This window comes from Salvelinus sp. IW2-2015, linkage group LG13 (assembly GCF_002910315.2).
Source record: "Salvelinus sp. IW2-2015 linkage group LG13, ASM291031v2, whole genome shotgun sequence".
In the NCBI taxonomy this organism is placed as follows: Eukaryota; Metazoa; Chordata; class Actinopteri; order Salmoniformes; family Salmonidae; genus Salvelinus; species Salvelinus sp. IW2-2015.
Genome location: NC_036853.1, coordinates 14,290,282 through 14,316,679, shown reverse-complemented (window position 1 = coordinate 14,316,679; position 26,398 = coordinate 14,290,282). Strand labels below are relative to the sequence as shown.

Sequence of the window (26,398 nt, the reverse complement as noted above, 5' to 3'; positions counted from 1 at the left end):
ATACATAAATCATTTTTAATGAGAAAACCTACAGGGCACGGGGAGCGTGCACATTACTTGATCGTAGAAGATAAATCTCATGCATAAATTATCATAGAAAAAAGAACTGTGTAAAGGTAGTGAGCCTCAACCTCAATTTGCTGAGTGTGCTTTTCCATGATGCTAATTCCACATGATTAATTGACCAACCAACTGGGATAAACAGTCAGGAACTGATTTCAACTGCAGAATTTTCTCGTATTTGTTTTGCGAAGCTCTTTCTTTCTCTCTCTCTTCTCTCTTTCTTTCTACATGTTGTTATCTCAAGATCTTTTGCTGTACTATGATAGACACATGGCTAGGCCAACATAGCTCATCTTTTAATACAGATGCTGCAATGTTGTGAAAACCCACAGTGTATTTCCTGTATTATTCAGAACATGATTCTGGTCCAGACCGGGTCAAAAGGAACCAAAGCAATGTCAGCCAGATCAGGCCTCGACTTCGACCTCACCAGAGCAGCTATCACAGCAAATAAATCCAGGCTTTCTGAAATCCATGGAAGATTCTTTATTATTTCAAAGTAGAGGGCATTTGAAATAAACTCCAAAAAGGAAGGTTAATGCCTTCTTCAGGAAATCAAATAAGATCCTTCTTTGGGGTTGAAGATTCCTCCCTTTCAAATTAACCTTAGTACACATGGGGAAAATCTAACAATCTTAATCTAATCTCTTGCGTGTGATTTGTTAGTTATAGAGGCGAGCAGGGTCCCAGTCAGGGTTAGAAAAACAAGCACACTGGCACTGGCTGTGAACGTTGTGAACGTTCTCTCTCCCCTCAGGTACAGTGGCCATAAAACACATGCAATCCTGTAAATCACTTTTCTCTCTCACATTGAGCTCTTAGCCACCTCAAAGTGCTTAAATTGACTCCTTAGGTTTCCACTCCCCTTCCCACCTCTCTGATAGATGTTCCCAGCCTCTGGCTGCTTTGAAGAGACTGCCTGCTCTGTTTGGGCCAGGCTGGGCCGGCCCACAGAAACAAACCCAGTCACGTCTGCTTTTAATGAAGTAATAAGAGACAGAAGTTAAATGGCTCCCAGAGGGCCAGATGAGCTGTGTGCCTCTCCTCTCTCTCTCCCCGATCCCCTCCCAGAAACAGCTGGAACAATGGGCTGGACACCAAGTATCCCTCTTTTTAGAACTCCCCGCTAACAGCCGACATGGTCATTGCTTATCGAATTAGTCTGGGGTGATAACAGGGGAATCCTTGCTCTCACACCAAGCATGGGAGGTGATCTGATGGCTTCACAGGGTATACTCTGCTTCAAACTGGCTCCAGATAACCTAATTTATTAAGAATTGACTCAAGCAGAATATAGTAATTGTGAATAATGTTGGCTAAAGATTAAAACCTTTATCTGTATAACCCTGTGTGACCAACTTTAGATAAAGATTTTGGCCACATAGAGCCCTGTTAGGACACTTCTAACAAAGCGAGACAATACCATAACTCTGAGTGATAGACCAGACAACGGTTAACGAGAGAAAGGAAAACGAATGTTCAATGAAAATAAAGTATACAGAAAAATATAGTACCAGAGAGAGCGAGAGAGAGTGACAGAGAGAGACAGTGGGTGGAGTTTGGGGGAGAGACACAAACACAGCACAACAGGACTCAACGGGTCTGGTAGCTAGATCCGGGACGATACCAGTATCGCGATACTCGTTAGTATCGTGGCAAGGAAACAAAGCACGAAGCGGATATAACTTCTTAAGGAAAACAGCCCTAATGTTGGAAACAAGCATCATTATGTTGTCATCCAGAGTCACATTTATTTTCCAAACTATAGCACACAATATTTTACATACAGGTATTTAAAGGACTAAAAAGTTTGGTCAACCTCGTGTTTAAATTTTTTCCATTAAATGTTTTTTGCGATACTGGTATCGTCACAGCCCTACTGGTAACTGTTCAGCCCCACAAAGGTTAGAACAGAGCTCCTGGCAGACCAGCCAGGCAAGGAGGGACTATTCCCTGAGCGCCTCTGACTCTGCAGTCTGCATAAAGCCTCTCTAGAGAGGCTGAGGGGAAAATTTGTTTTGGCTTCTAGCTCAAGGAACATTTAGGTTAAAGGACATTTACATAACAAGAATCTGGCTTCAATGCTCCCTGTGTCTCCTCTGTATCTGCTGACGTGTCCACTGTTCCTCAGGTTGTTGACCTAAAAAAATACTCTGTTAGTCTGTAAGTGTATCTACTGGGTATATGTGGAATGATGCAGCAGATTGAAGGACCCACCTCCAGCTCTAAGCACTCACCTTGGTCAACAGCTAAAACATTATTTGAACTCCTAGACTTCGAGGTGTAGGGAATGACATAAGCGGAAAACATATTATGAAACAGACATAATCCAACTCCTATGCAATGTCTATCCTCATGTCGCTGAGGGCCAGCTTTTTCCAGCCCGTGAAATCGCTGGCGCTTCCGTGGGCATCTAGCCATTAAGAGCACTGGGTTCACACTGCATCTATCAGAGGGACAGGGCTGTTTGCACAAGGCCAGGCCCCCGAGACACCGCCAATTACCCAAGAGACAAACACAGCAGAGGAAGGGGGAGGAGGGAGGAGGTCGCAGCCAGACAGGATTAGAATAACTGGCTGAATAAAACATACAGAACACTGTGTGACCCCTCCTTCCTGCCTCGCTGACCCCACAGCCTCCTCCTCCATGATCTATGATGCTTTGCATTGAGGTCCTTTATCTATGATGCATTGGTGGGTTATTTTGTTCCATTCTCATAGTGAATGTCTCAGTGAATGCCTGAGCGGTTGAGGGGTGCAACTGGCTGATTTAATATCTATCTTATTATCTGTGATGGGTCCACAAGGACCCTGTTCCTCTCTCTCAGTCCTCTCAGTCCGCACGTCTGAATCCCCTCCAATGGCGTGATTTGTACCGAGCACAGAGCAATAAAAAAGACATAAAACAATTTCTAATAACACACAAATCTACTTACCATGACTGGTGTGAACAGCATCTAAGTGGAAAGGATGTGAACTCCCCTATTCCCTTTACCATGGGTGTGTCACTCTGCATACATCGGTCCGCCTATCCATCACCTCTTAATCCCTCTTTCACATGATGGGGAGCAGCTATCCCTGGAGGCATTACAGTCACCATTTCAGTGACGACACGCCATCTGTGACCTCTGACCTGGTTCATCCCAGTGCCATGGGCCCAGATGAGAGCGTGTGACCAGACAGAAAGGTCCTGTCCACTCCACTGACTCATCAGAACCCAGAACAGTACAGTAGGCCCAGGTCCAATGTTAACTCAGAGACATCAACCAACATAATATCACAGACAGAAGAAGGAGCCAGTTGTCTCACAGGATGTATAAATCTGAAGCATCTGTATGGAACTTCCACTCACCACCAAATATTGCAATGTGAGGAAGTCCAGTGACGGAAGTGTGAGAAAATTGAGTTAGATTAAACTTGGCTGACATTCTGCTAATTTTCTTCGATGAAACAGTTGATCTCAATTCAATCTTTTCCCCAAACTAGAATCTGTTACGAACAGAGTGCACTTTATAGACTTGACCCTTTGTCGTTTAGAAGGAGTGCAATGACGAATTTAGTTATTTCACACACACAATTTACAGAAAAGTGTTCCCCAACGTAAATATGGAAACACATCCCTTGCCCAACTCCTTGCTTGTTCTGCCCACTATGCTTCATTTGCTCCCATTGGAAACAATGCCAATGTGATATCTTGGGCTAGTTACCAGTATCTTTGATAATATAGTGCAACAGGCATGGCCCTGAGACACACAGCTGTTTGCATACTAGAGATGTGCGATAGATCCATATGCCTGCAGATAATTGCCCTGAATGCAACTCCAACATTTGTCCTCATACAACATTTCTGTCCAAAGCTGAAATAGGAATATGATTAAGTTTGCAGAAGAAGTATCAGAATGGTAGGTAACTGACATGTTGGTGTCATCAGTGGTCAAGTTTACAGTCACATAGTCACATGTCAAAGGGAAGGAGAAACAGGGGTAGTGAGACATACCAGTTTGAAATGTTCTAATCTGTCTCTAGCTCCCACCAGGATGGGGTCGATGCTGCGGACCTTGATCTCTGGGTTGTTTTTCTGGGCCTGAAGGCCGTTACCCACAACACGGCCCACATAACTGAGGAGGGAAGAGATGGGAGAGAGAATGGAGAGTTTAATACAAACAATTATGTAGCACAATGACTTGAAATATTGATGTATTGTTGATGAAAGTAACACATGAAAGTATTTGTGTGAGAGAGTGCAGGTAATGACTTTCGAGTTTGAATGGCCGAGCTCACTAGCCATTTAAAACAATGGCAAATAATTCTGCTCAGCACTATGGTCTGCATGTCGTGAGATCCGTCCACCCACCCCTGAACCTGCTTACACAGATAGCCATTCCTCTAGCCTGATTTAGGGTTAGGGTTAAAAATTCTCTCATCAAAAGAACTGCGGAGCACAATGAGCTGTGTGATTCAGCCTCAGAGCCCAGCTCTGCCGGGAAGCTGGCCTGGAGTGGTGCGTTGTGCTGTCTGACCCAGGAATCCCACAGGGATCCATGGAATTTAGACGGCCTTCTTCACTGACATCCAGTGCATTCTGACTTTTTCCACATTTTATTACATTACAGCCTTATTCTAAAATTGATTAAATCGTTTTTTTCCCTCAGCAATCTACACACAATACCCTATAATGACAAAGCAAAAACAGTTATTGTATATTTTTTTGCAAATGTATCAAAAATGTAAAACTGAAATATCACATATTCAGAACCTTTACTCAGTACTTTGTTGAAGCACCTTTGGCAGTAATTACAGCCTCGAGTCTTCTTGGGTATGACGCTACAAGCTTGGCACACCTGTATTTGGGTAGTTTATCCCATTCTTCTCTGCAGATCCTCTCTAGCTCTGTTAGGTTGGATGGGGAGCATTGCTGCACAGCAATTTTCAGCTCTCTCCAGAGATGTTCGATCGGGATCAGGTCCGGGCTCTGGCTGGGTCACTCAAGGACATTCAGAGACTTGTCCCGAAGCCACTCTTGCATTGTCTTGGCTGTGTGCTTAGGTTCGTTGTTCTGTTGGAAGGTGAACCTTCACCCCAGTCTGAGGTCTGGAGCACTCTGGAGCAGGTTTTCATCAAGGATCTCTGTGTACTTTGCTCCGATAATCTTTCCCTTGATCCTGACTAGTCTCCCAGTCCATTCCGCTGAAAAACATCCCCACAGCATGATGCTGCCACCACCATGCATCACCGTAGGGTTAGTGCAAGGTTTCCTTCAGATGTGATTCTTGGCATTCAGGCCAAAGAGTTCAATCTTGGTTTCATCAGACTAGAGAATCTTGTCTCTCATGGTCAGAGTCCTTTAGGTCCCTTTTGGCAAACTCCAAGCAGGCTATCATGTGCCTTTTACTGAGGAGTGGCTTCTGTCTGTCAACTCTACCTTAAAGACCTGATTGGTGGAGTGCTGCAGAGATGGTTGTCCTTCTGGTAGGTTCTCCCATCTTCACAGAGGAACTCTGGAGCTCTGTCAGAGTGATCATTGGGTTCTTGGTCACCTCTGACCCGAGCCTTCTCCCCCGATTGCTCAGTTTGGCCGGGCGGCCAGCTCTAGGAAGAGTCTTGGTGGTTCCAAACTTCTTCCATTTAAGGATGATGGAGGCCACTGTGTTCTTGGGGACCTTCAATGCTGCAGAACATTTTTGGTACCCTTCCCCAGATCTGTGCCTCGACACTATCCTGTCTTGGAGCTCTACGGACAATTCCTTCGACCTCACGGCTTGGTTTTTGCTCTGACATGCACGGTCAACAGTGGGACCTTATATAGACAGGTGTGTGCTTTCCAAATCATGTCCAATCAATTGAATTTACCACAGGTGGACCCCCATCAAGTTGTAGAAACATCTCAAGGATGATCAATGGAAACAGGATGCACCTAAGGTCAATTTCGAGTATCATAGCAAAGGGTCTGAATACTTATGTAAATAAGATATTTCAGTTTTTTATTTTTTACAAAAATCTCTAAAAAACATTTCCCGCTTTGTCATCACAGGGTATTGTGTGTAGATTGATGAGGAAAATGTTTTAATCCATTTTACAGGTTGTTACATTACAAAATATGGAAAAAGGGAAGGGGTCTGAATAATTTCCAAAGTGCACTGTAAATGATTAAATAGGAAGTCAAATGGAGCGGGTTGGTGAAACAAGGAGGCAAGGTTATTATAGTGAACAAAAACTGAAACTAAAATAAAATAAAAACTACAATTGGAAAAACAATTTAGTAAACTGAAATAAAAATGAAAAACATTTGAAAAACTAAAACTATACTGAAACTATTATCTTTGACTGCAAAACGAACTAAAATAAAATAAAAGCCATGAACTTTGTGCAAAAAGCAAATGGTATTTTCAAGCTTTTTTCCTAATGGGGTTTTCAAGTTTCTGAATCTGGCGGATAAATGTTCAAATAGGCCTAGCTTGTGCATCACTTTCACTAGCTAACAGGGAAGAAATCAGAGGGCGAGCAAGAAGCATGACTGGGTCAAGATAGAAGAGCTTGTGAAGTTGCTGATGCCGTTCGCAATCCACACCGAACAATTTCAATCTGACAGCCAGTCGTTGTCTGATGTGGTGTTGTGCCTTCTCAATCTTGAGGCACACTTGCAGTCAACTACTATTGCAAAACAGTTGGCACAGGTCCTCCTGAAGTCACTACGTGAGCACTTCACATGCACACTGAATCCTCTGGGAGCGAACTTCAATCCAACCCCTGCAGCAGCTTATCTGATGACCCAAGTGTGTCTCTGGCACATCACTCAACAGAGATGGAGCCACTGATGAGGGAAGCAGAGTAATTTGTACTTCAGCAAACCAGAGAGTACAGCAGTGGAGCAGCAGGACCCCAGGAAGATGCCAGCACAATGAATCCAGCAAGCATCTCGACCACAGTGCTTCAGAAATATAGTTTCCTCGCATCGAAGATTGTTTCTGATGTCACTGTCCAGCTGGAGGGTCAACCTGGCAGGACATTAAGTGCCCCGTGTGAGCTGCAGAAGTGGAGATACCTGGGAGGGGTTTGTCACCTCTCCAGTTCTGTTAGCTTCTTATGGCTGCAGGGGCAGTATTGAGTAGCTTGGATGAAAGGTGCACAGAGGTGCCCAGAGTAAACTGCCTGCTCCTCAGTCATAGTTGCTAATATATGCATATTATTATTAGTATTGGATGGAAAACACTCTGAAGTTTCTAAAACTATTTGAATTATGTCTGTGAGTATAACAGAACTCATATGGCAGGCAAAAACCTGAGAAGAAATCCAAACAGGAAGTGGGAATTCTGAGGCTGGTCGATTTTCAACCAAGATCCTATTGAAATCACAACAAGATATGGATGAGTTTGCACTTCCTACAGCTTCCACTAGATGTCATCAGTCTGTAGAACCTTGTCTGATGCATCTACTGTGAAGGGGGGCCGAATGAGAGGGGAATTAGTCAGGTCTGCCATGACCTGACCATGCTTTGACCATGCGCGTTCACATGAGAGGGAGCTCTATTCCATCGCTCATCTGAAGTCAATGTAATTCTCCGGTTGGAACGTTATTCAAGATTTATGTTAAAAACATTCTAAAGATTGATTCAATACATCGTTTGACATGTTTCTACTGACTGTTACGGAACTTTTGGACATTTCGTCAGCTTTTAGTGAACGCGCTTCCTGGCGTTGGATTTGTTTACCAAACACGCTACAAAAATAGCTATTTGGACATAAATGATGGACATTACCGAACAAATTGAACATTTCTTGTGGAAGTGGGAGTCCTGGGAGTGCATTCCGACGAAGATCAGCAAAGGTAAGTGAAGATTTATAATGCTTTTTATGAGTTTTGTTGACTGCACAATTTGGCGGGTAACTGTATGTATGGCTTGCTTTTGTGGCTGAACCCTGTTTTCAGATTATTGAATATTGTGTTTTGCCGTAAAGCTTTTTGAAATCTGACACAGCGGTTGCATTAAGAACAAGTGTATCTTTAATTCTATGTAAAACATGTATCTTCCATCAAAGTTTATGATGAGTATTTCTGTTCTTTGACGTGGCTCTCTGCAATTTCTCCGGATATTTTGGAGGCATTTCTGAACATGCCGCCAATGTAAACTGAGGTTTTTGGATATAAATATGAACTTAATCGAACAAGACATATATGTATTGTGTAACATGAAGTCCTATGAGTGTCATCTGATGAAGATCATCAAAGGTTAGTGATTCATTTTATCTCTATTTGTGCTTTTTGTGACTCCTCTCTTTGGCTGGAAAAATGGCTGAATTTTTCTGTGAGTTGGTGGTGACCTAACATAATCGTTTGTGTTGCTTTCGCTGAAAAGCATATTTGAAACCGGACACTTTGGTGGGATTAACAACAAGATTACCTTTAAAATGGTATAAGATACATGTATGTTTGAGGAATTTTAATTATGAGATTTCTGTTGTTTGAATTTGGCGCCCTGCACTTTCACTGGCTGTTGTCATATCATCCCGTTAACGGGATTGCAGCCATATTAAGACAGCATGGCTGTTTATCTAAAGATGTGTCCAGTGGCACTGGATCTGGTTTCTGTCTCTGTATCCCAAGCGTTCGTGGAGAAAATCATTGTGTTTGAGAAACCGAACGGCCACCTCTCTGGAACGCAGAGTCTTCTTGAAGACAAATCAGAAAATCTTGTTAGGTTGAACAGAAACACACACACAAGCCGGCTGGCTGTGAACTGATAGATTTGTGAAGAAGTGTTGTATTGCTTATGTTTTTGCTGTTGTTGCAGTTGTTTTTTGTTAACACTGAAGGGGTTAGTCAGTGATACATGTTTAATATTACTTAAACATAACATGTCAAATGTGCCATGACTTTATGTGTTGTTTTTCCTCTGTCAGATAAAGGTACTTGATTCCTATTATATCTACTACTCAATTTTAAAAAGCATTGGATTGGTGTAAACATGAGCAAGAGAGTTTCCTTCCACCATATTTCTTGCACCAGTCTAGGCGCTTATCCTTTAAATCCAACTCACATTAGGATTGATTTATAATTTAAACCTAACCAAACCCATGCCCTGGCAATAGAGTTGTATGGAGTCCTTTAGTGGCCAATAGAATGTGTTAGCATGGGCAGCGCCATTGAGGACTTTCGCCATTTTGATTTAGTCAACTGGGCGGGACTTCCAACTTCATTTGCTGATCCCTCCTGATGATCCGGTCAGCATGACCTCCATCAGGACGGATTAGACAATGAAGAAGAAAATTGACTAATTCATGATGGAGATGGCCTCAATGGCGCTGCCCATGCTCTCACAGATGCCATCATGACACAGATACAGAGATGTTATGTCTATCCAAGTCTATGGTCCTGGCCCATAACCTTATGTATTACTGTCCCCCAGTGGCAAGAAGTGACATCCCCCTCAAAAAACTATAGGTCTACATCACATAAATGGCTCCTAGCCTCCCACGCATAGGCTACTAGATTAAAACTGAAACTTAATAATATAAAAACGAAATATATGTATTTTTTATCAAACTGAAACTAAATAAAAATGAGTAAATCAAGTCTGAAAACAAACAGAAACTAAACTGAATTTCAAATAAAAATATTTTAAAAACTAAAATTAAATCGACCTTGCGAGGAGGCATGACTGCAGATCCAGGTATGGGAGAGGAGAGATGAGAGGGTGGAAGGCTGTTTGTCAGGAATAACAAGAGTAGTGGAGGAACGGAGGAAAAGAGGAGACCAGTAGCCTCCTCATTACAGCTCAGTGTCAGGGTAAACACGTCAGATGTCAGAGGCAGAGACACCGCAGGACCCGGTGATGCCTTCGCATTTTTGTGAATACATTAATTACGATGAGGAGGGGATGAGATGAGACACAATGAAGGACACGGTGTCAACCATTGTGATTGAAGAGCTTGGGATCCCTCACTTTGTCTCGCTCTCTCTTTTCATGTCTTATCCATTTCTCTCTTATTGTTCATCTCTTTTTTTCTTGCCACCTCTTCATCTTAGTAGATGAGGATCAGCAGCTGAGGTTATCACAAGTTATTGTGATCAGTAGTTAGAGTAAAGTCCTTTGTATCTGCTTGTCTCAGCAATTCAGTTGATCAATACGTCAAGTGAAATCTGAAATGTTAAATTGATTAAGATATTGAACAAGACTGATCCTAAATGGCCTATTGGAGTCCTATTGAAGGTCATCTAGGGTCAATCTCAAAAATATATTGAGAAGTTTAGGAATAGCTTTCTGTCAAAACACAAGACCTAGCTTGTTCGTTAATTGAAGAAACCCTGACAGAGAAAGACAGAGACAAAAAGAGAGAGGGGGGGAGTGGGAGAGCGAGATAGACTAACCTACTAAGTTCAGAGGCAGACTGTGAAGGTCTGATGCACAGACAAACTTTTTCCACAGAACAGATTAGAGCCTCTGCAGAGAGAGAGGTGGGTGGATGGATAAGTAGGATGAAGCCGCTCTGATAGAGCAGACCCTGGTCCCTAACTCCCTGAGCTACTCCACAAAGTCTGAAGGAGAATCCCATAATATATAACACATGACACACACATACATACGAACACACACACACACACACACACAAAATACACTAACACACAAGCATGCGGGTACAGACGTACACGCGAGCACGCACACACACACACACACACTCACCTTCACACACTCACTCACACACTCACACACACAGAAGCTGAAACTGAAGCCACACATGGGATTTCATTACTGGAGAGAACTATGGGGCTAGCGAGCATTGAGGATGTTACAGAGATTCCTCCTGCAGGAGTAAGAGATGTCAGAGCGCAGGTGCTTCAAGGCTAACGAATTCAAACGATAGCATCATGGGGCTCCAGAGGCGGCACCCATATGCCCTCTGTTGCAGCTGCATCCCCCAGACCACAACAACCCTTGGATCACCTCTGACATAATGAAGACACATGAACGTTCCAGAGAGATTCATTGAATAGTTGATCATCTAATTTGAGTGGGTTACATTAGAACCACTATTGTGAGGTCAATTCACCTCAACCACTGTAGAAAACAAAGTGATCGCATGGTTAACATTACACTTGTGTTTCCAGGGAAGTGAAGACAAAGGAGCTGGGTGTCGCGCGAATGTAAATAAACGAATACTAATCTGAGCCAGCCTACCCACACAGTACCAACGATGAACTCTAACCCCTGGCTCACTGGGTCTATCTGCCTACAGGCAGGCAGCCACAATCTTGGTCGACCGGGAGTCGTCCTGTTCTTGATAGACCGAGAGTCGTTCTGTTCAACATGTTTAAACATATTTTTCCATAGACAGACACACCCTATGTGTTTGAATAAAACCAACTACATATGCACTGAGCTTGTCTGATGCTTTAAGCACACAATTTGATTAAATAATTAAGACACACAAACTCAACAAATTTCCTCCATTTAGTTTCTTAATTGTTTCTGACTGAAAAGTTCTGTTACTGAAATCCCTCATTTGTTTAGGAAAAACATTCCCTATTCCCTCAACCCTTGCTCTCTTTACATTAAACATGGTAGCATTGCATGCATGTGACCAATAATGGAGGCGGAGGACATAAAAAATTAACTCAAAACGGGCAAATGTTTACTGGTTACTCAGGAGGGAAAAGGGAAGTCAGATCTGTGGAAGACATTTGACTTCGTTGTGGAAACTTCTGGAGATCAAGAAAATGGAGGGTATAGAAGAAAGTGTTGCGTAAATATTATTTGTGCCAAACAGTTGCTATTAAGATTACAATATTATTATTATTTTCTGACCATTTGGAACAGAGTAAACAACACTCAATAAATAAGTGTACCAGAGAGTCTGTTCTGACGGGGAAAAGATGTACTGTATAAAGCCTTTATCACAGCAGACAGAAACAGTTGCATGCATTCGTGAATTGCGGTTTATTTCTTGTTTAGGCTAATTATTCAAAGCTCCCTTTGTTATTTAATTTTAAAACTAAAATGGTTGATTGCATTTCAAAGCATGAATGTCTCGTATGCTGTGTGATGGCATGAATGAATGAATGATTGATACAGTAGCCTATTAATTGAAATACAGGCCTAAGTTACAGTATTAAGACTAAACAGGACACTCTCTTAGACCTACAGCTCAATGCTGGTTATACAAGGCTACTATACAAAGCCTACTAACGATAACAACAGTACTTTTATTATTTTAATAATGATCATAATTGTAATAATATCAATAAGAAGGAGAAAAAGAAGGGCATAGGAGCGAGAGCTGCGTGCATATTATGTGTGACAAACAGGTGCTGTTAGATTACATTATAATTGTTTTGCCTGTTTGTAACAGTATTAACAACAATAAATAAATTATAAGTAACACCAGTCTGTTCTAATGAAAAATACGTTGTAAAGCCATTATTACAGCATAGCAAAGATTAAAAACAGCCAAATCTGGGAAATTGCTTGATCTGAAATTTTGCGGTTGCATGAGTCTTGGTGCTCAAAATTAATGGTAGAAAAACTATTGGAACCATTTCCCTGTTTGACCACTAGGTTTTATGGGTATTATGACTCATACTGTTGTACTCTATACTTATCATGATGTTTCACCATTACACTGTCACTGACTTTTATAACATGTAAGCCTGTAGTTTCTACTTATGTATGTAAGGGGACTGAGATTATTCATAGACACTCATTGAGACTCATCAAATGGTCAATCAACTACAAAGATGACCACAAAGGGCCTCCATTAACTAGTTCCCAAAAGCTGGGGGGAGTTGACGGGAAGATGTGCCCTGTTGTGGTTGCTGTGGGTGGTTGGGTCCTGCTGACGGACGCATAGGTCTGACGATGGGTACCAACAACACTTGGAACCCATTAAGGGGACATGTGACTTAATCAGACTCTCTGACTGGTTAAACTCTATTTCAACATATCCTGCTTATTGTTGTCATGCACACCATAGTAATTTATGGGATCGATGTGTGTGATGCACACTCACTAATTAACATTGGGGTGATCCTGAACATGATGCATGTGCCTGTACAATAAAAACCAACCAAACAGTCAGAGTAAATATGATCATGAAAATGCTTACAGTAAAATTGTATTGTGTGCTCATTAAAGTGTATATTGACTATACTGAAGTTCTGATACCATACACTGAGCACAATGACTATGCTAAACACAGAGTATATGGTAGTGAAAATGAGAATACTGAACAAAGCATAGGGAAGACAGAGAAACAGACTGCTTTCTCACAGTAATTAGTGGTTGAGTCAATCAGCTCGGGTCTGTTTGCCTCTGGGTTGTTAACCAATCAAATGAGTCAGCCCGTGAAGAGACACATGTTCACCCTTAAAAGCCAAGGGCTTTCCAAGAGGTTCCCACACATCTCTTCTCTCTCATCTGAAAACTACACACATATCAATCAAACAATCAATTAATCAATCAAATTGATTTATAAAGCCCTTTTCACATCAGCAAGATGTCACAAAGTGCTTATACAGAAACCCAGCCTAAATACATTCTCTATGGTATAGCTCCAGATATAATTTCTAATATAGTTTCCTCTTTCCTGGATTATACACTAGGCCAGCGTTATTCAAAGATGGCGCCGGAGGGGACGGCTGCCGTTTCATGGGCTTCTAACCAACTGTATTATATTGTTAGTTATTTCACGTTGTTTGTAACTTATTTTGTACATAATGTTGCTGCTACCATCTCTTATGACCAAAAGTAACTTCTGGACATCAGAACAGCGATTACTCACCTCAAACTGGACAAAGATTTTTTCTTTAACGAGTCCAACACCAAGGATGTACTGCTTTCTCAGGAACGTGTCTGAATCCCTGTCATTTGCATGAAGAAAAGACAGAGAAAAAGGGGGCGGAGGTCGGGCTGCCTTCTGAGAATTCGTAGGTGAGTGAGTAAACCTCCACTACCATCCGTTCTATTGGCCAACGTGAAATCACTGGAAAACAAAATGGACGATATACGATCAAGACTGTCCTACCAACGGGACAATAAAAACTGTAATATGTTATGTTTCACCGAGTCGTGGCTGAACAACGACACTGATAATATAGAGCTGGCAGGATTTCCCATGCATCAGCAGGACTGAGAAGCTACGTCTGGTAAGACGAAGGGAAGAGGTGTGTGTCTATTTGTCAATAACAGCTGGTGCGCGATGTCTAATATTAAAGAAGACTCAAGGTATTGCTCGCCTGAGGTAGAGTACCTTATGATAAGCTGTAGACCACACTATCTACCAAGAGAGTTCTCATCTATATTATTCGTAGCCGCCTATTTACCACCAGAAACCGATGCTGGCACTAAGACCGCACTCAACGAGCTGTATAAGGCCATAAGCAAACAAGAAAATGCTCATCCAGAAGCGGCGCTCCTAATGGCCAGGGGGTATAATGCAGGCAAACTTAAATACGTTTTACCTCATTTCTACCAGCATGTCACGTGTGCAACCAGAGGGGAAAAAAACTTTAGACCACCTTTACTCCACAGACAGAGACACATACAAAGCTCTCCCTCTCCCTCCATTTAGAAAATCTGGCCATAATTTTATCCTCCTGATTCCTGCTTACAAGCAAAAACTAAAGCAGGAGGTACCAGTGACTCGCTCAATACAGAAGTGGTCAGATGACGCGGATGCTATGCTACAGGAATGTTTTGCTAGCATAGACTAGAATATGTTCCGGGATTCATCCAATGGCATTGAGGAGTATACCACCTCAGTCATCGCCTTCATCAATAAGTGCATCGACGACGATGTCCCCACAGTGACCGTACGCACATATCCCAACCAGAAGCCATGGAATACAGGCAACATCCGCACCGAGCTAAAGGCTAGAGCTGCCACTTTCAAGGAGCGGAACACTAATCCGGATGATTTTAAGAAATCTCGCTGCGCCCTCAGACGAACCATCAAACAGGCAAAGCGTCAATACAGAATAAGATTGCATCCTACTGCACTGGCTCTGACGCTCGTCGGATGTGGCAGGGCTTGAAAACAATTACGGACTACAAAGGGAAACCCAGCCACGAGCTGCCCAGTGAAGCAAGCCTAACAGACGAGCATGCATAAGAGCACCAGCTGTTCCGGACGACTGTGTGATAACGCTCTCGGTAGCCAATGTGAGCAAGACCTTTAAACAGGTTAACATTCACAAAGCTAAGAGGCCAGATGGATTACCAGGACGTGTACTCAAAGCATGTGCGGACCAACTGGCAAGTGTCTTTACTGACATGTTCAACCTCTCCCTGACCGAGACTGTAATAGCTACATGTTTCAAGCAGACCACCATAGTCCCTGTGCCCAAGGAAGCGAATGTAACCTGCATAAATGATTACCGCCCCGTAGCAGTCACGTCGGTAGCCATGAAGTGCTTTGAAAGGCTGGTCATGGCTCACATCAACAGTATCATCCTGGACACCCTAGACCCACTCCAATTTGTTTACCGCCCCAACAGATCCACAGATGACGCAATCTCAAATCGCACTCCACACTGCCCTTTTGAGAAAGGGCAGAAGGAACACCTATGTGAGGATGCTGTTCATTGACTACAGCTCAGCGTTCAACACCATAGTACCCACAAAGCTCATCACTAAGCTAAGGATCCTGGGACTAAACACCTCCCTCTGCAACTGGATCCTGGACTTCTTGAGGGACCGTCCCCAGGTGGTAAGGGTAGGCAACAACACGTCTGCCACACTGATCCTCAACACTGGGGCCCCTCAGGGGTGCGTGCTTATTCCCCTCCTGTACTCCCTGTTCACCCATGACTGTGTGGCCAAACATGACTCCAACACCATCATTAAGTTTGCTGACGACACAACAGTGGTAGGCCTGATTACCGACAACAATGAAACAGCCTATAGGGAGGAGGTCAGAGACCTGGTAGTGTGGTGCCACAACAACAACCTCTCCTTCAATGTGAGCAAGACAAACGAGCTGATCGTGGAATACAGGAAAAGGCGGGCCGAACAGGCCCCCCATTAACATCGACGGGGCAGTAGTGGAGCGGGTCAAGAGTTTCAAGTTCCTTGGTGTCCACATCACCAACGAGCTATCATGATCCAAACACACCAAGACATTAATGAGGGCATGACAACACCTTTTCCCCCTCAGGAGACTGAAAAGATTTGGCATGGGTCCCCAGATCCTTAAAAAGTTCTACAACTGCACCACAGCATCCTGACCGGTTGCATCACCGCCTGGTATGTTAACTGCTCAACATCTGACTGTAAGGCGCTACAGAGGGTAGTGCGAACGGCCCAGTACATCACTGGGGCCAAGCTTCCTGACATCCAGGACCTATTTACTAGGCGTGTCAGGGGAAAGCCCAAAAAATTGTCAAAGACTCCAGTCACCCAACTCATAGACTTCTCTCTGCTACCGCACGGCAAGCGGTACCGGAGCACCAAGTCTAGGACCAAAAGGCTCATTAACAGCTTCCCCCCCCCAAGCCATAAGACTGCTGAACAATTAATCAAATGGCCACCCGGACTATTTACATTGACCCCTATTTTATTGAGAAAGATAATTTGAAAAATAAATAAAATATTATAGAGTAAATGTATGTATTGGTTTCTTTTCATTTTGATGAGAGATTAAAATGTGATGAATTGAAGGTTATTTGTTTATGTAAAAATATAAATGTAATGATTTTAAGGTTGTGTCATTACATTTGGGGTGGGTTGTGGTCGTGATAAATTCTTGAGAAAAAATGGAGTCCCCATAAATTCTGGCTGAAAAAAATGGGTTGCCCATAAATTCTGGCTGAAAAAAATGGGGTCCCCATAAATTCTGGCTGAAAAAAATGGGGTCCCCGCAGAAAAAGTATGAATTCCACTGCACTAGGTTATACTTACTGTTATCCAATCACTAGGCAACCTTGGCTTTTGGTCATGGTCCAAATCACTTGATTGGACTGATTATCTCAACTCCTGAACTGGGAATAGAGAGCAAATCAGTTCAGTCCAGACCAGATGTATTAGATCAGGTGATGCCTCCCTGTACAGGATGGATAGGAACAGATGGTTACACTGTGACCACTTGGCTTTCTGCTGTGTAGAGTCCAACTCCAGCCTCAAGGCTATGAAGTAGAGCAGAGCGCTTGCTCAGTGAGTGAGCCTGTGCGAGAGAAAGAGAGAGGGCTGTACGCCTGCTCTGATGAGGAAACACATAATCTAACAGAGCCATAATGGGGGACTGGGCAAACCCAGACCACAAAAACAGAGGCTGTCATACTGTGGTAGTTCAAAACGACCCTCACGCCCTAAAAAACAAGACATTATTGTTCAAAGCTCCATGGAGAAAAACCGTACAGCTAAGCAGGACTGGTTGGAAACGATTAGCCTATTTACCACACAGCATATAAAATTATACCGTTGTATATGGGGTGTATGTGACTCAGCACTCAACGCTGGCCACACGGTTCTGCTCCAGCTCCAAGGCGTGGAGCCTCCGGTCTGCTCTGGTCTGGTCTGGTAGCCCAGCTGATACGGCCTGGCGCAGCGGTCAGGAGTGGGCTGACAGATAAAGACTCAGCTCATGCTCTTTAGGTACATTCCTCTGACTTGAAATGCAAACCAGCAACCCCAAAACCAAAGTGTGCCCAGCACTATATGTCATTCAACTGTGCTCTTCCCAAACACCAACAAATACACTGTGGCCAAGGTAACGGGACACATCCCAAAAGCCCTTCCAACGCCGAAGATCATGGGAGCCTGAGAAGGAGGCTTGGCTGAGTGCACTGCTGTGATGTCTAACGGTCCACCACACTCCCTCCCTCATTCCTATGACGACTACCAGTAGTAATGTATGCCTTCTGTCGTGATTTAGGCCAGTCAAATGTGGAATAACAAACAGTCACAAACAGCAGCATGGAGTAATAATTCAGAGATAATAATCTGAGGTGTAATGTATGATATAACTGAAAGGTCTACAGAAAGGTCTGTCTGAGAACACACTTATACTGTTGCTTCCAAAGCAGATGTTTTTATGCTTTCCCCTGAAGGCCATAAATCCACAGACCATTTTACTTTCATCCTGTCTCTTTGTCTGCTCCAGGCTCCTAGGATCATACACAAATACATTGTATTGAATCTCTCTCTCTCAACCCAACACAGCCCTCTGGGGGTATTTGTGGCAACGCAGGCATGCTGCAACATAGAAAAAAGGAGATTGAAAAAAGAACTAGCCAACAGGAAGCACAGCTATGACCTCTGTGTTGTCTGTGTTGGCTCTGGCCTGTGGAGCTTTCTGTGTTGCTATTGTCATTGAGTTCATGAAGCGCTGGTTGGTTCAGTGTTTTAGTCATGTTTTTCAATAGCTTGCATCTCATATCGATAGTGTCTGTAACCTCTGGAGCTCTGAGACTGGGGCCTGGTCTCCAGGGTAAAACCAGCTTTTTTGCTGCTGAACACCAGGATCCAGTTTCCCTGGCAGGAATGAAAAGCAGAGACAGGGCATGGCACAGTATGGCATGTTGCTACACCGCATACCCAGTGACTTCACCTGGCTAGTGTAGCTAGTTAATGAAATGGCCTGTTCTGAGAAACATCAATCAGGTCACCAGTGCGGTTTTTGCTTCCACAGTGCTGGATTGGACAGCATCACAATACTTGTACCTGCTGAATATAGACAGAGCCAACGACATACACTTGGAACCAGTGCTACGATGAATCTAGAAATAACCTGGGTCTAGAACTGAGGCCAGTGGGGCAGCCAGGCACAGGGTCAGCTGCAGCTTCTGATTGGCCATATGGCCGGCAGCTTCCTGGTGAGAGGTCATTGGAGACCACTCTTCAGAGGAAGGAATCACCAGAAAGTGTCACTGCCCCACATCTAGATATCCATCACTGGAATAGACAGCATAGCACAGACACATTATATGCCGTTAAGTACCTGATTGGAGGGGCCAGATCCCTCTATGTAACTCTAACCTCCAAGAGCCCCTGAGTTTCCCCCTTTTAAATGCTACTCCTACTCTTTACGGTCAAAGAGGAAAGTAATATGAAATTACTCCTGTCATTCCTGTTTTACAAGGTTGTTAGGTAACAGAAGACACTATGGTGTCAGAGGAGCCTGAGGCCAGAGGGGTGCTGGGGGTCAGAGTTCAGGACAGTACCTAATATCCCTGATGACTGGCGGCGGGCAGGCAGGCAGGGGAAACCCCTGCATGTGCAGCGGGGAGCAAGAAGCTGGCATTTACTAGGTTCAGAATGCTCCTATCTGACTGTTATCAATCAAAAGAGACCAACCATCTGACAAATAACCCCTCACTTTGCCATCAGGAAAACTGCTTGTCCCTGAGGGACTGAATGTGTATGTGGGTGAGAAAAAAGGGAGGTTAACACTATAGCTTCTCTCACTAATTAACATCACTCATCCTCAGATGTCACTAACGACCTGAGCCTCACAGCTCATTTTGGTCATTAGTACTGAATCTTCCTTTAGCATACTTAGAAAACATAATTGAGGGCATTTCTTTTCTCCACTGTAATTAACCAGTACTCTTTTTTTCTCTGATCCAATGGAGCGTCATGGCGAAGTCTCAGTCTGTGTGACTGACTGGGTGATCTAAATTGAACTGTCTCTTTTTATGGACTACAGCAAGAACAAGAACCTTTGTACTACTAAACAGCATACTCTCACATTTATTTCAAATAAGACCACCCACCTGGCACAAACTGGTTGAATCAACGTTTTTTCAACGTAATTTGTCAAGGTATTGTAACGTGGAATTTATGTGGAAAATACATTGGATTTGCAAAAAGGTGAAATTTCAAACCACAGGATTATGTCGTCATAGTGACCAATTTTCAACATAGACAAACCTTGTATAAAATATGTTGAATTTGTAGTTTTGAAACAACGGCAGATCTTCAATGTTATATCCACTATCAAAAAAAGACAAATAGGAAGGGCAGCATCTCCGACTGGAGAGTTGATCTATCTACAGCTACCTCTTGGCCTCCCATCCATAGTTTTAACCAAGCCCAGCAGCCCTGGCCTTGGTTAAAACTACTACCAATGTAGTAGAGAGATCTCACTGTTGCTACTGAAGTCATTCCAAACTGTAGATTTAACAGAGCAAATAAAATGTAACCATACTCTATAAGTCATATATAATCAATTATACTATTTAGGCCTTTAATATTATAGCATTTGTGAAGTCATCAACTGCTATTGTTTGAATCAACCCAGGGTTCAACTAAAAGTAGACAATAAATATAGGCCTATTGTTTCAAGCTTTGGTTGATTTAAAATGTATTTTTCAAGTTAACAATTCATATGTTGGATTCACGTCTCCATCTCAACCAAAAACCGATGTTAAAGAAAAGGACTAAATCAAATCAAACTTTATTTAAACTTTATTTAAAGTTTGATTTGATTTAGTCCTATTCTTTAACTTGGATGTCAATCCAACATATCAATTGTATTTTGTAGAAAAACTGGATGTTGAATTGTGTTTGGTTGTCAACGCAACCAAATATATACATTTCAAGGAGATCTTCTGCTTGTATAGTTCCATCAGTTCCTCTGATTTAGTCTGGCTTTAATTCCAGTTTGTCTACAAATTAATATTTGATATGTTGGATCTCCATCTCTACCAAAAAGTTAAAGAATAGGACTAAATCAAATCAAACTTTAAATGCACTTTAAATAAAGTTTGATTTGATTCAGTCCTATTCTTTAACTTTGATGTTTGGTTGAGATGGAGACATGAATCCAACATATAAATTATTATTTTGTAGACGAAGTGGTATTAAAACCAGACTTAGTCAGTGACACAAAATATAAATCTCCTTAAAATGTTGATATTTGGTTGCGTTGACAACCAAACACAATTCAATATCACCTTTGCAGTACAGTCAACAAGTTAACAAATTCTATGTTGGATTCACGGCTCCAACTAAAAAAAATTAAAAGTTAAAGAATAGGATTAAGCCAGTGGCTCAAATGAAGCTATCCAAGCAATAGATAGGCCTACATGTCCTTTAAATGTTGATGTTTGGTTGCGTTGTCAACCAAACAGAATTCAATATTACTTTTGTAATACAGTAAATAGCCTAACGTTAAAGCTACGTTACAAACGAATGTAACAGTATTTATTCAACCTAAAGTCAGTAACACATCCATGGCCATATTTTGAGGTTACTGTAACTATTAATGTCTTCTTATGTAATTATAGAAGCGTGCATGTTCAACATAGCATGCAAAGGTCGTAGATCTGTGGAGATCTTCACAATTGCTATAATAATCAGTGCAGAATCTCGACCAGCATTGATCACTTGAACTATGTATTTTTAATGAAAATCTCAACTACAATCCAGGTCATTTGGTTGTGCTATTAGATGAAGCACAGGGATAACACATTAAGTTGTTGTACAAATACAAAATATCTGACATTGTATTCCCATTTGAACTTTGTTGTGATTTTAAATGCTTGAAAGCGCAGTGATAACACCAAAAATAAACCAAAAATCAGACATTGTTTGGAATTTGGTTGTACTTTTAGATGGCTGATAGTGTAGTGATAAACAAATACAATGTATCACTATGCTATCAAGCATCTAAAAGTACAACCAAATTCCAAACAATGTCTGATTTTTGGTTTAGTTGTAATCTAAGTGTGTTATCACTGCGCTTTCAAGCATTTAAAAGCACAACAAATTGTTATATTTTTTTTACCCCCCCTTTTTCTCCCCAATTTCATCATATCCAATTACGATCTTGTCTCATCGCTGCAACTCGGAAGAGGCGAAGGTCGAGTCATGCGTCCTCCGAAACATGACCCGCCAAATCGCGCTCCTAAACACTCGCCCGCTTAACCAGGAAGCCAGTCGCACCAATGTGTCAGAGGAAACACCGTTCAACTGACGACCGAAGTCAGCCTGAAGGTGCCCGGCCCACCACAAGGAGTCGCTACAACGCGATGAGCCAAGTAAAGCCACTCGGGAGGCAGCATAGTTATAAATCAATAGACTCCTGGCTTTTTTTGGAGAGGATGAATAAAGGTTGAATTCTCATTCTCATCAACCAAATATTACCCACATTTCCACGTTGAAATGAGGTGGTGTGCCCAGTGGGCAGTGTCGAACTGTAGACTAATTTATGCATGTGAGACGAGTCTCTAACATGTCAATAGGATAAATGACCTTGAAACCTGAGACAGAGAATAGTCTTTTGTCAGGCTTTGGTGTCTGTAAGAACTCCGCTTTCCATAGTGGCGTTACTAGGTTACCACTGTTTTCCCTCTATGTGCTCCCCAAGCCTCTGTTATTCCAGATTTTCTGCTAGGGTGCTGCTCTGTGGGCTGAATAAGGGAGAAGGAAACAAGGGGAACAGACAGGAAACTGATCCTGACATCCACATTTCATCCCCAGGATCAAGGTCAAAGGTGACAGTCATGCACCTGATGGGAGTAATAGAGAACGTGAGGAGGTGAGGAACAGGGTTTCAGATGTTTGAGCATGTGAGCGCGCAAACTATTTCACAATTACCGCTACCTGGAATCTGACCAATGACCTGTGTGGTCTAGAATTACAGACTTATGTAAGAGACACTGTACAGTACTCTGAAGCTTTCAGTTGATAACTGTTATGTTCGTCTCTGTGCTTTCATCCCCCCAACCCCAACCCAAACACACTAACACAGACACACAACGCAAGAAGACTCTGCTATGAGAAGCCCATTTGATGGCAGTCAGCTTCCAGTGAAGCAGCAGAGATGAGAACAACATCAACAACAACAGAGGCAGTGAGCAGTAAGTCAGCTCAGCCCAGATTCTGTCAGAAGGCACCCTGGCCCCAGCCTCCCTGTGGGAACACGATCAGTAGGGATTGGGGACTCAATTATAGTGAAATGTCTGCCACAGCACACACTATGACTACAGAGAGCCTGGAAGCAAATAATTCAATATATCCTCTGAACAGCCACCTCATTCACTTCCTTTTAGGTTCATCAGACAAAAACAGTTCCCTGTGAAACCCGTACTGAGACACTTGACCTCATTGGACATTCTTAACCCAGTTTGAAATCTGCTGCTATCATCATACCTGCCTGGCTGGCTGGGACAATAACAGAGGACACATTTAGGCTTGGCCGCTACAACACTGCTCTCTAGTGGTCCATGTCCCTTAATATGGTAGTCACAGACTACTAGTAAGCTGCTGTGCTCACTGCTGTTGAGTGTAGAGTTGATCTTAATACAGTACTAAATAAAATGATTACCAACACTGTTTATACCCTATTCCATAGCGATGCGAATATTAGTAATTTAGATACCACATGTCAAAGTAAAACAGGAAAGTGATGCCTCATTCTCAGGTAATGTGGCGTTCTGTAGCTATGTGGTCCTCTGTAGCTGTGTAGTCCTATGTAGCTCAGTTGGGAGAGCATGGCTCTTGCAATACCAGGATAGTGGGTTTGATTCCTGGGACCACCCACATGCAAAAAAAATTATCTGTAAGTCACTTAGGATAAAAGTGGCTGCTAAATGGCATATATTAATATGGGAGTTCTAGAGGAAGACCTCTGTAGAAAAAATACCTGTGGATGCACACAATGTTTTTTCGGTTTTATCCATAGTGCAACTGCGTAACAATACAGTATGGGAATGTTTGGTGTAATGGATGTTGTCATCGTTGGTGACCTGAAGGAATGTTTGGTCTTTTTTCACATGGATACAAGATGGTTCAAGATGGAGCCGACAGAGAGGGCTGCCTCGCTTCTAGGAAACTTTGCAGTATTTTGTTTTTTTATGTATTATTGCTTACACTGTTAACCCAGAAAATGTTATGTGTTATTACATACAGCCGGGAAGAACTATTGGATATCAGAGCAGCCGTAACTCACCAGCACTACCAGCATTATGCCCAGGAATACGACTTTCCCGAAGCGGATCCTTTGTTCGCACCACCCAGGGCAATTGAACTGATTCCAGAGGCCGCCCCAAAACAATGCTGGCAGAGAAGAGGAATTCGGAGCGGTCTTCTAGTCAGACTTAGGAGGCGCGCACACCACCCACTGCTTCCGAGTATATTACTCACTAATGTTCAGTCCCTGGATAACAAGGTTGATGAGATCAGGGCAAGGGTTTCTTTCCAGAAAGACATCAGGGATTGTAACATACTCTGTTTCACAGAAACATGGCTCTCTCGGGATATACTGTCGGAGTCGGTCCAGCCATCTGGATTCTCAGTTCATCGCGTCGACAGGAATAAACATCTCTCCGGGAAGAAGGGCGGGGGTGTATGTTTCATGATTAACGACTTATGGTGTATTTGCCATAACATACAGGAACTCAAGTCCTTTTGTTCACCGGACCTAGAATACCTCACAATCAAATGCAAACCGTATTATCTCCCAAGAGGATTCTCTTCGGTTATTGTCACAGCCGTGTATATCCCCCTTCAAGCCGATACCACGACGGTCCTCAAGGAACTTCAATGGACTTTATGCAAACTGGAAACCATATATCCTGAGGCTGCATTTATTGTAGCTGGGGATTTAAAAAAAGCTAATTTGAGGAAAAGGCTACCTAAAATCTATCAGCATATGGACTGTAGTACTCGCGCTGGAAAAACACTCAACCATTGTTACTCCAACTTCTGGGGTGCATACAAGGCCCTCCCCTGCCCTCCTTTTGGCAAATCTGACCACGACTCCATTTTGCTCCTCCCTTCCTATAGGCAGAAATTCAAACAGGAAGTACCCGTGCTAAGGACTATTCAACGCTGGTCTGACCATTCGGAATCCACGCTTCAAAACTCTTTTCATCACGCAGACTGGGATATGTTCCAGGTAGCTTCCGAGAATAATATTGACATATACACTGAGACGGTCACAGAGTTTATCAAGAAGTGTTTAGAAGATGTTGTACCCACTCTGACTATTAAAACCTACCCTCACCAGAAACTGTGGAAAGATGGCAGCATTCGTGCAAAACTGAAAGCGCGAACCTCCACGAACCTCCACGCCTCCAACTCAATCATTAAGTTTGCAGATGACATAACAGTAGTAGGCTTGATTACCAACAACGACGAGACAGCCTACAGGGAGGAAGTGAGGGCTCTGGGAGTGTGGTGTCAGGAAAATAACCTCTCACTCAATGTCAACAAAATAAAGGAGATGATTGTGGACTTTAGGAAACAGCAGAGGAAGCACCCCCCACATCGATGGGACAGCAGTGAATTAAGTGGAATGTTTTAAGTTCCTCGGCGTACATATCACAAACAAACTGAAATGGTCCACCCACACAGACAGTGTGGTGAAGAAGACGCAACAGCGCCTCTTCAACCTGAGGAGGCTGAAGAAATTTGGCTTGGCACCTAAAACCCTCAAACTTTTACAGATGCACAATTGAGAGCGGTCTGCACAACGCATCACTGGGGGCAAACGTTTTTTATTTAACCTTTATTTAACCAGGTAGGCCAGTTGAGAACAAGTTCTCATTTACAACTGCGACCTGGCCAAGATAAAGCAAAGCAGTGCGAGACAAACAACAACACAGAGTTACACATGGAATAAACAAACATACAGTCAATAACACAATAGAAAAAGTCTATATACAGTGTGTGCAAATGGCGTGAGGAGGTAAGGCAATAAATAGGCCATAGTAGCGAAGTAATTACAATTTAGTAAATTAACACTGGAGTGATAGATGTGCAGATGATGATGTGCAAGTACAAATACTGGTGTGCAAAAGAGCAAAAAGGTAAATAAAAACAATATGGGGATGAGGTTGGTAGATTGGATGGGCTATTTACAGATGGGCTGTGTACAGCTGCAGCGATCGGTAAGCTGCTCAGATAGCTGATGCTTAAAGTTAGTGAGGGAGATATAAGTCTCCAACTTCAGCGATTTTTGCAATTCGTTCCAGTGATTGGCAGCAGAGAACTGGAAGGAAAGGCGGCCAAAGGAGGTGTTGGCTTTGGGGATGACCAGTGAGATATACCTGCTGGAGCGCGTGCTACGGATGGGTGTTGTTATGGTGACCAGTGAGCTGAGATTAGGTGGAGCTTTAACTAGCAAAGACTTATAGATGACCTGGAGCCAGTGGGTCTGGCGACGAATATGTAGCGAGGGTCAGCCGACGAGAGCATACAGGTTGCAGTGGTGGGTGGTATATGGGGCTTTGGTGACAAAGAGGCTATTTTGTAAATGACATTGCCGAATTCGAGGATCGGTAGAATAGTCCGTTTTACGAGGGCATGTTTGGCAATGTGAGTGAAGGAGGCGTTGTTGCGAAATAGGAAGTCGCTTATAGATTTCATTTTGGATTGGAGATGTTTAATATGAGTCTGGAAG

At 42.9% G+C, this 26,398-nt stretch overlaps 1 protein-coding gene across 2 annotated transcripts in view; it reads right to left on the bottom strand.

Moving 5' to 3' along the window:
• The window catches only part of LOC111971843 (glypican-5-like), a 125,130-nt gene that overhangs the window by 61,286 nt on the left and 37,446 nt on the right, over window positions 1–26,398 (bottom strand). For both annotated transcript variants that reach the window (XM_023998646.2, XM_070446137.1), the window contains exon 7: window positions 4,060–4,180. In XM_023998646.2, the coding sequence (XP_023854414.2) occupies window positions 4,060–4,180 (121 nt within the window). The remainder of the gene's footprint in view (window positions 1–4,059; window positions 4,181–26,398) is intronic.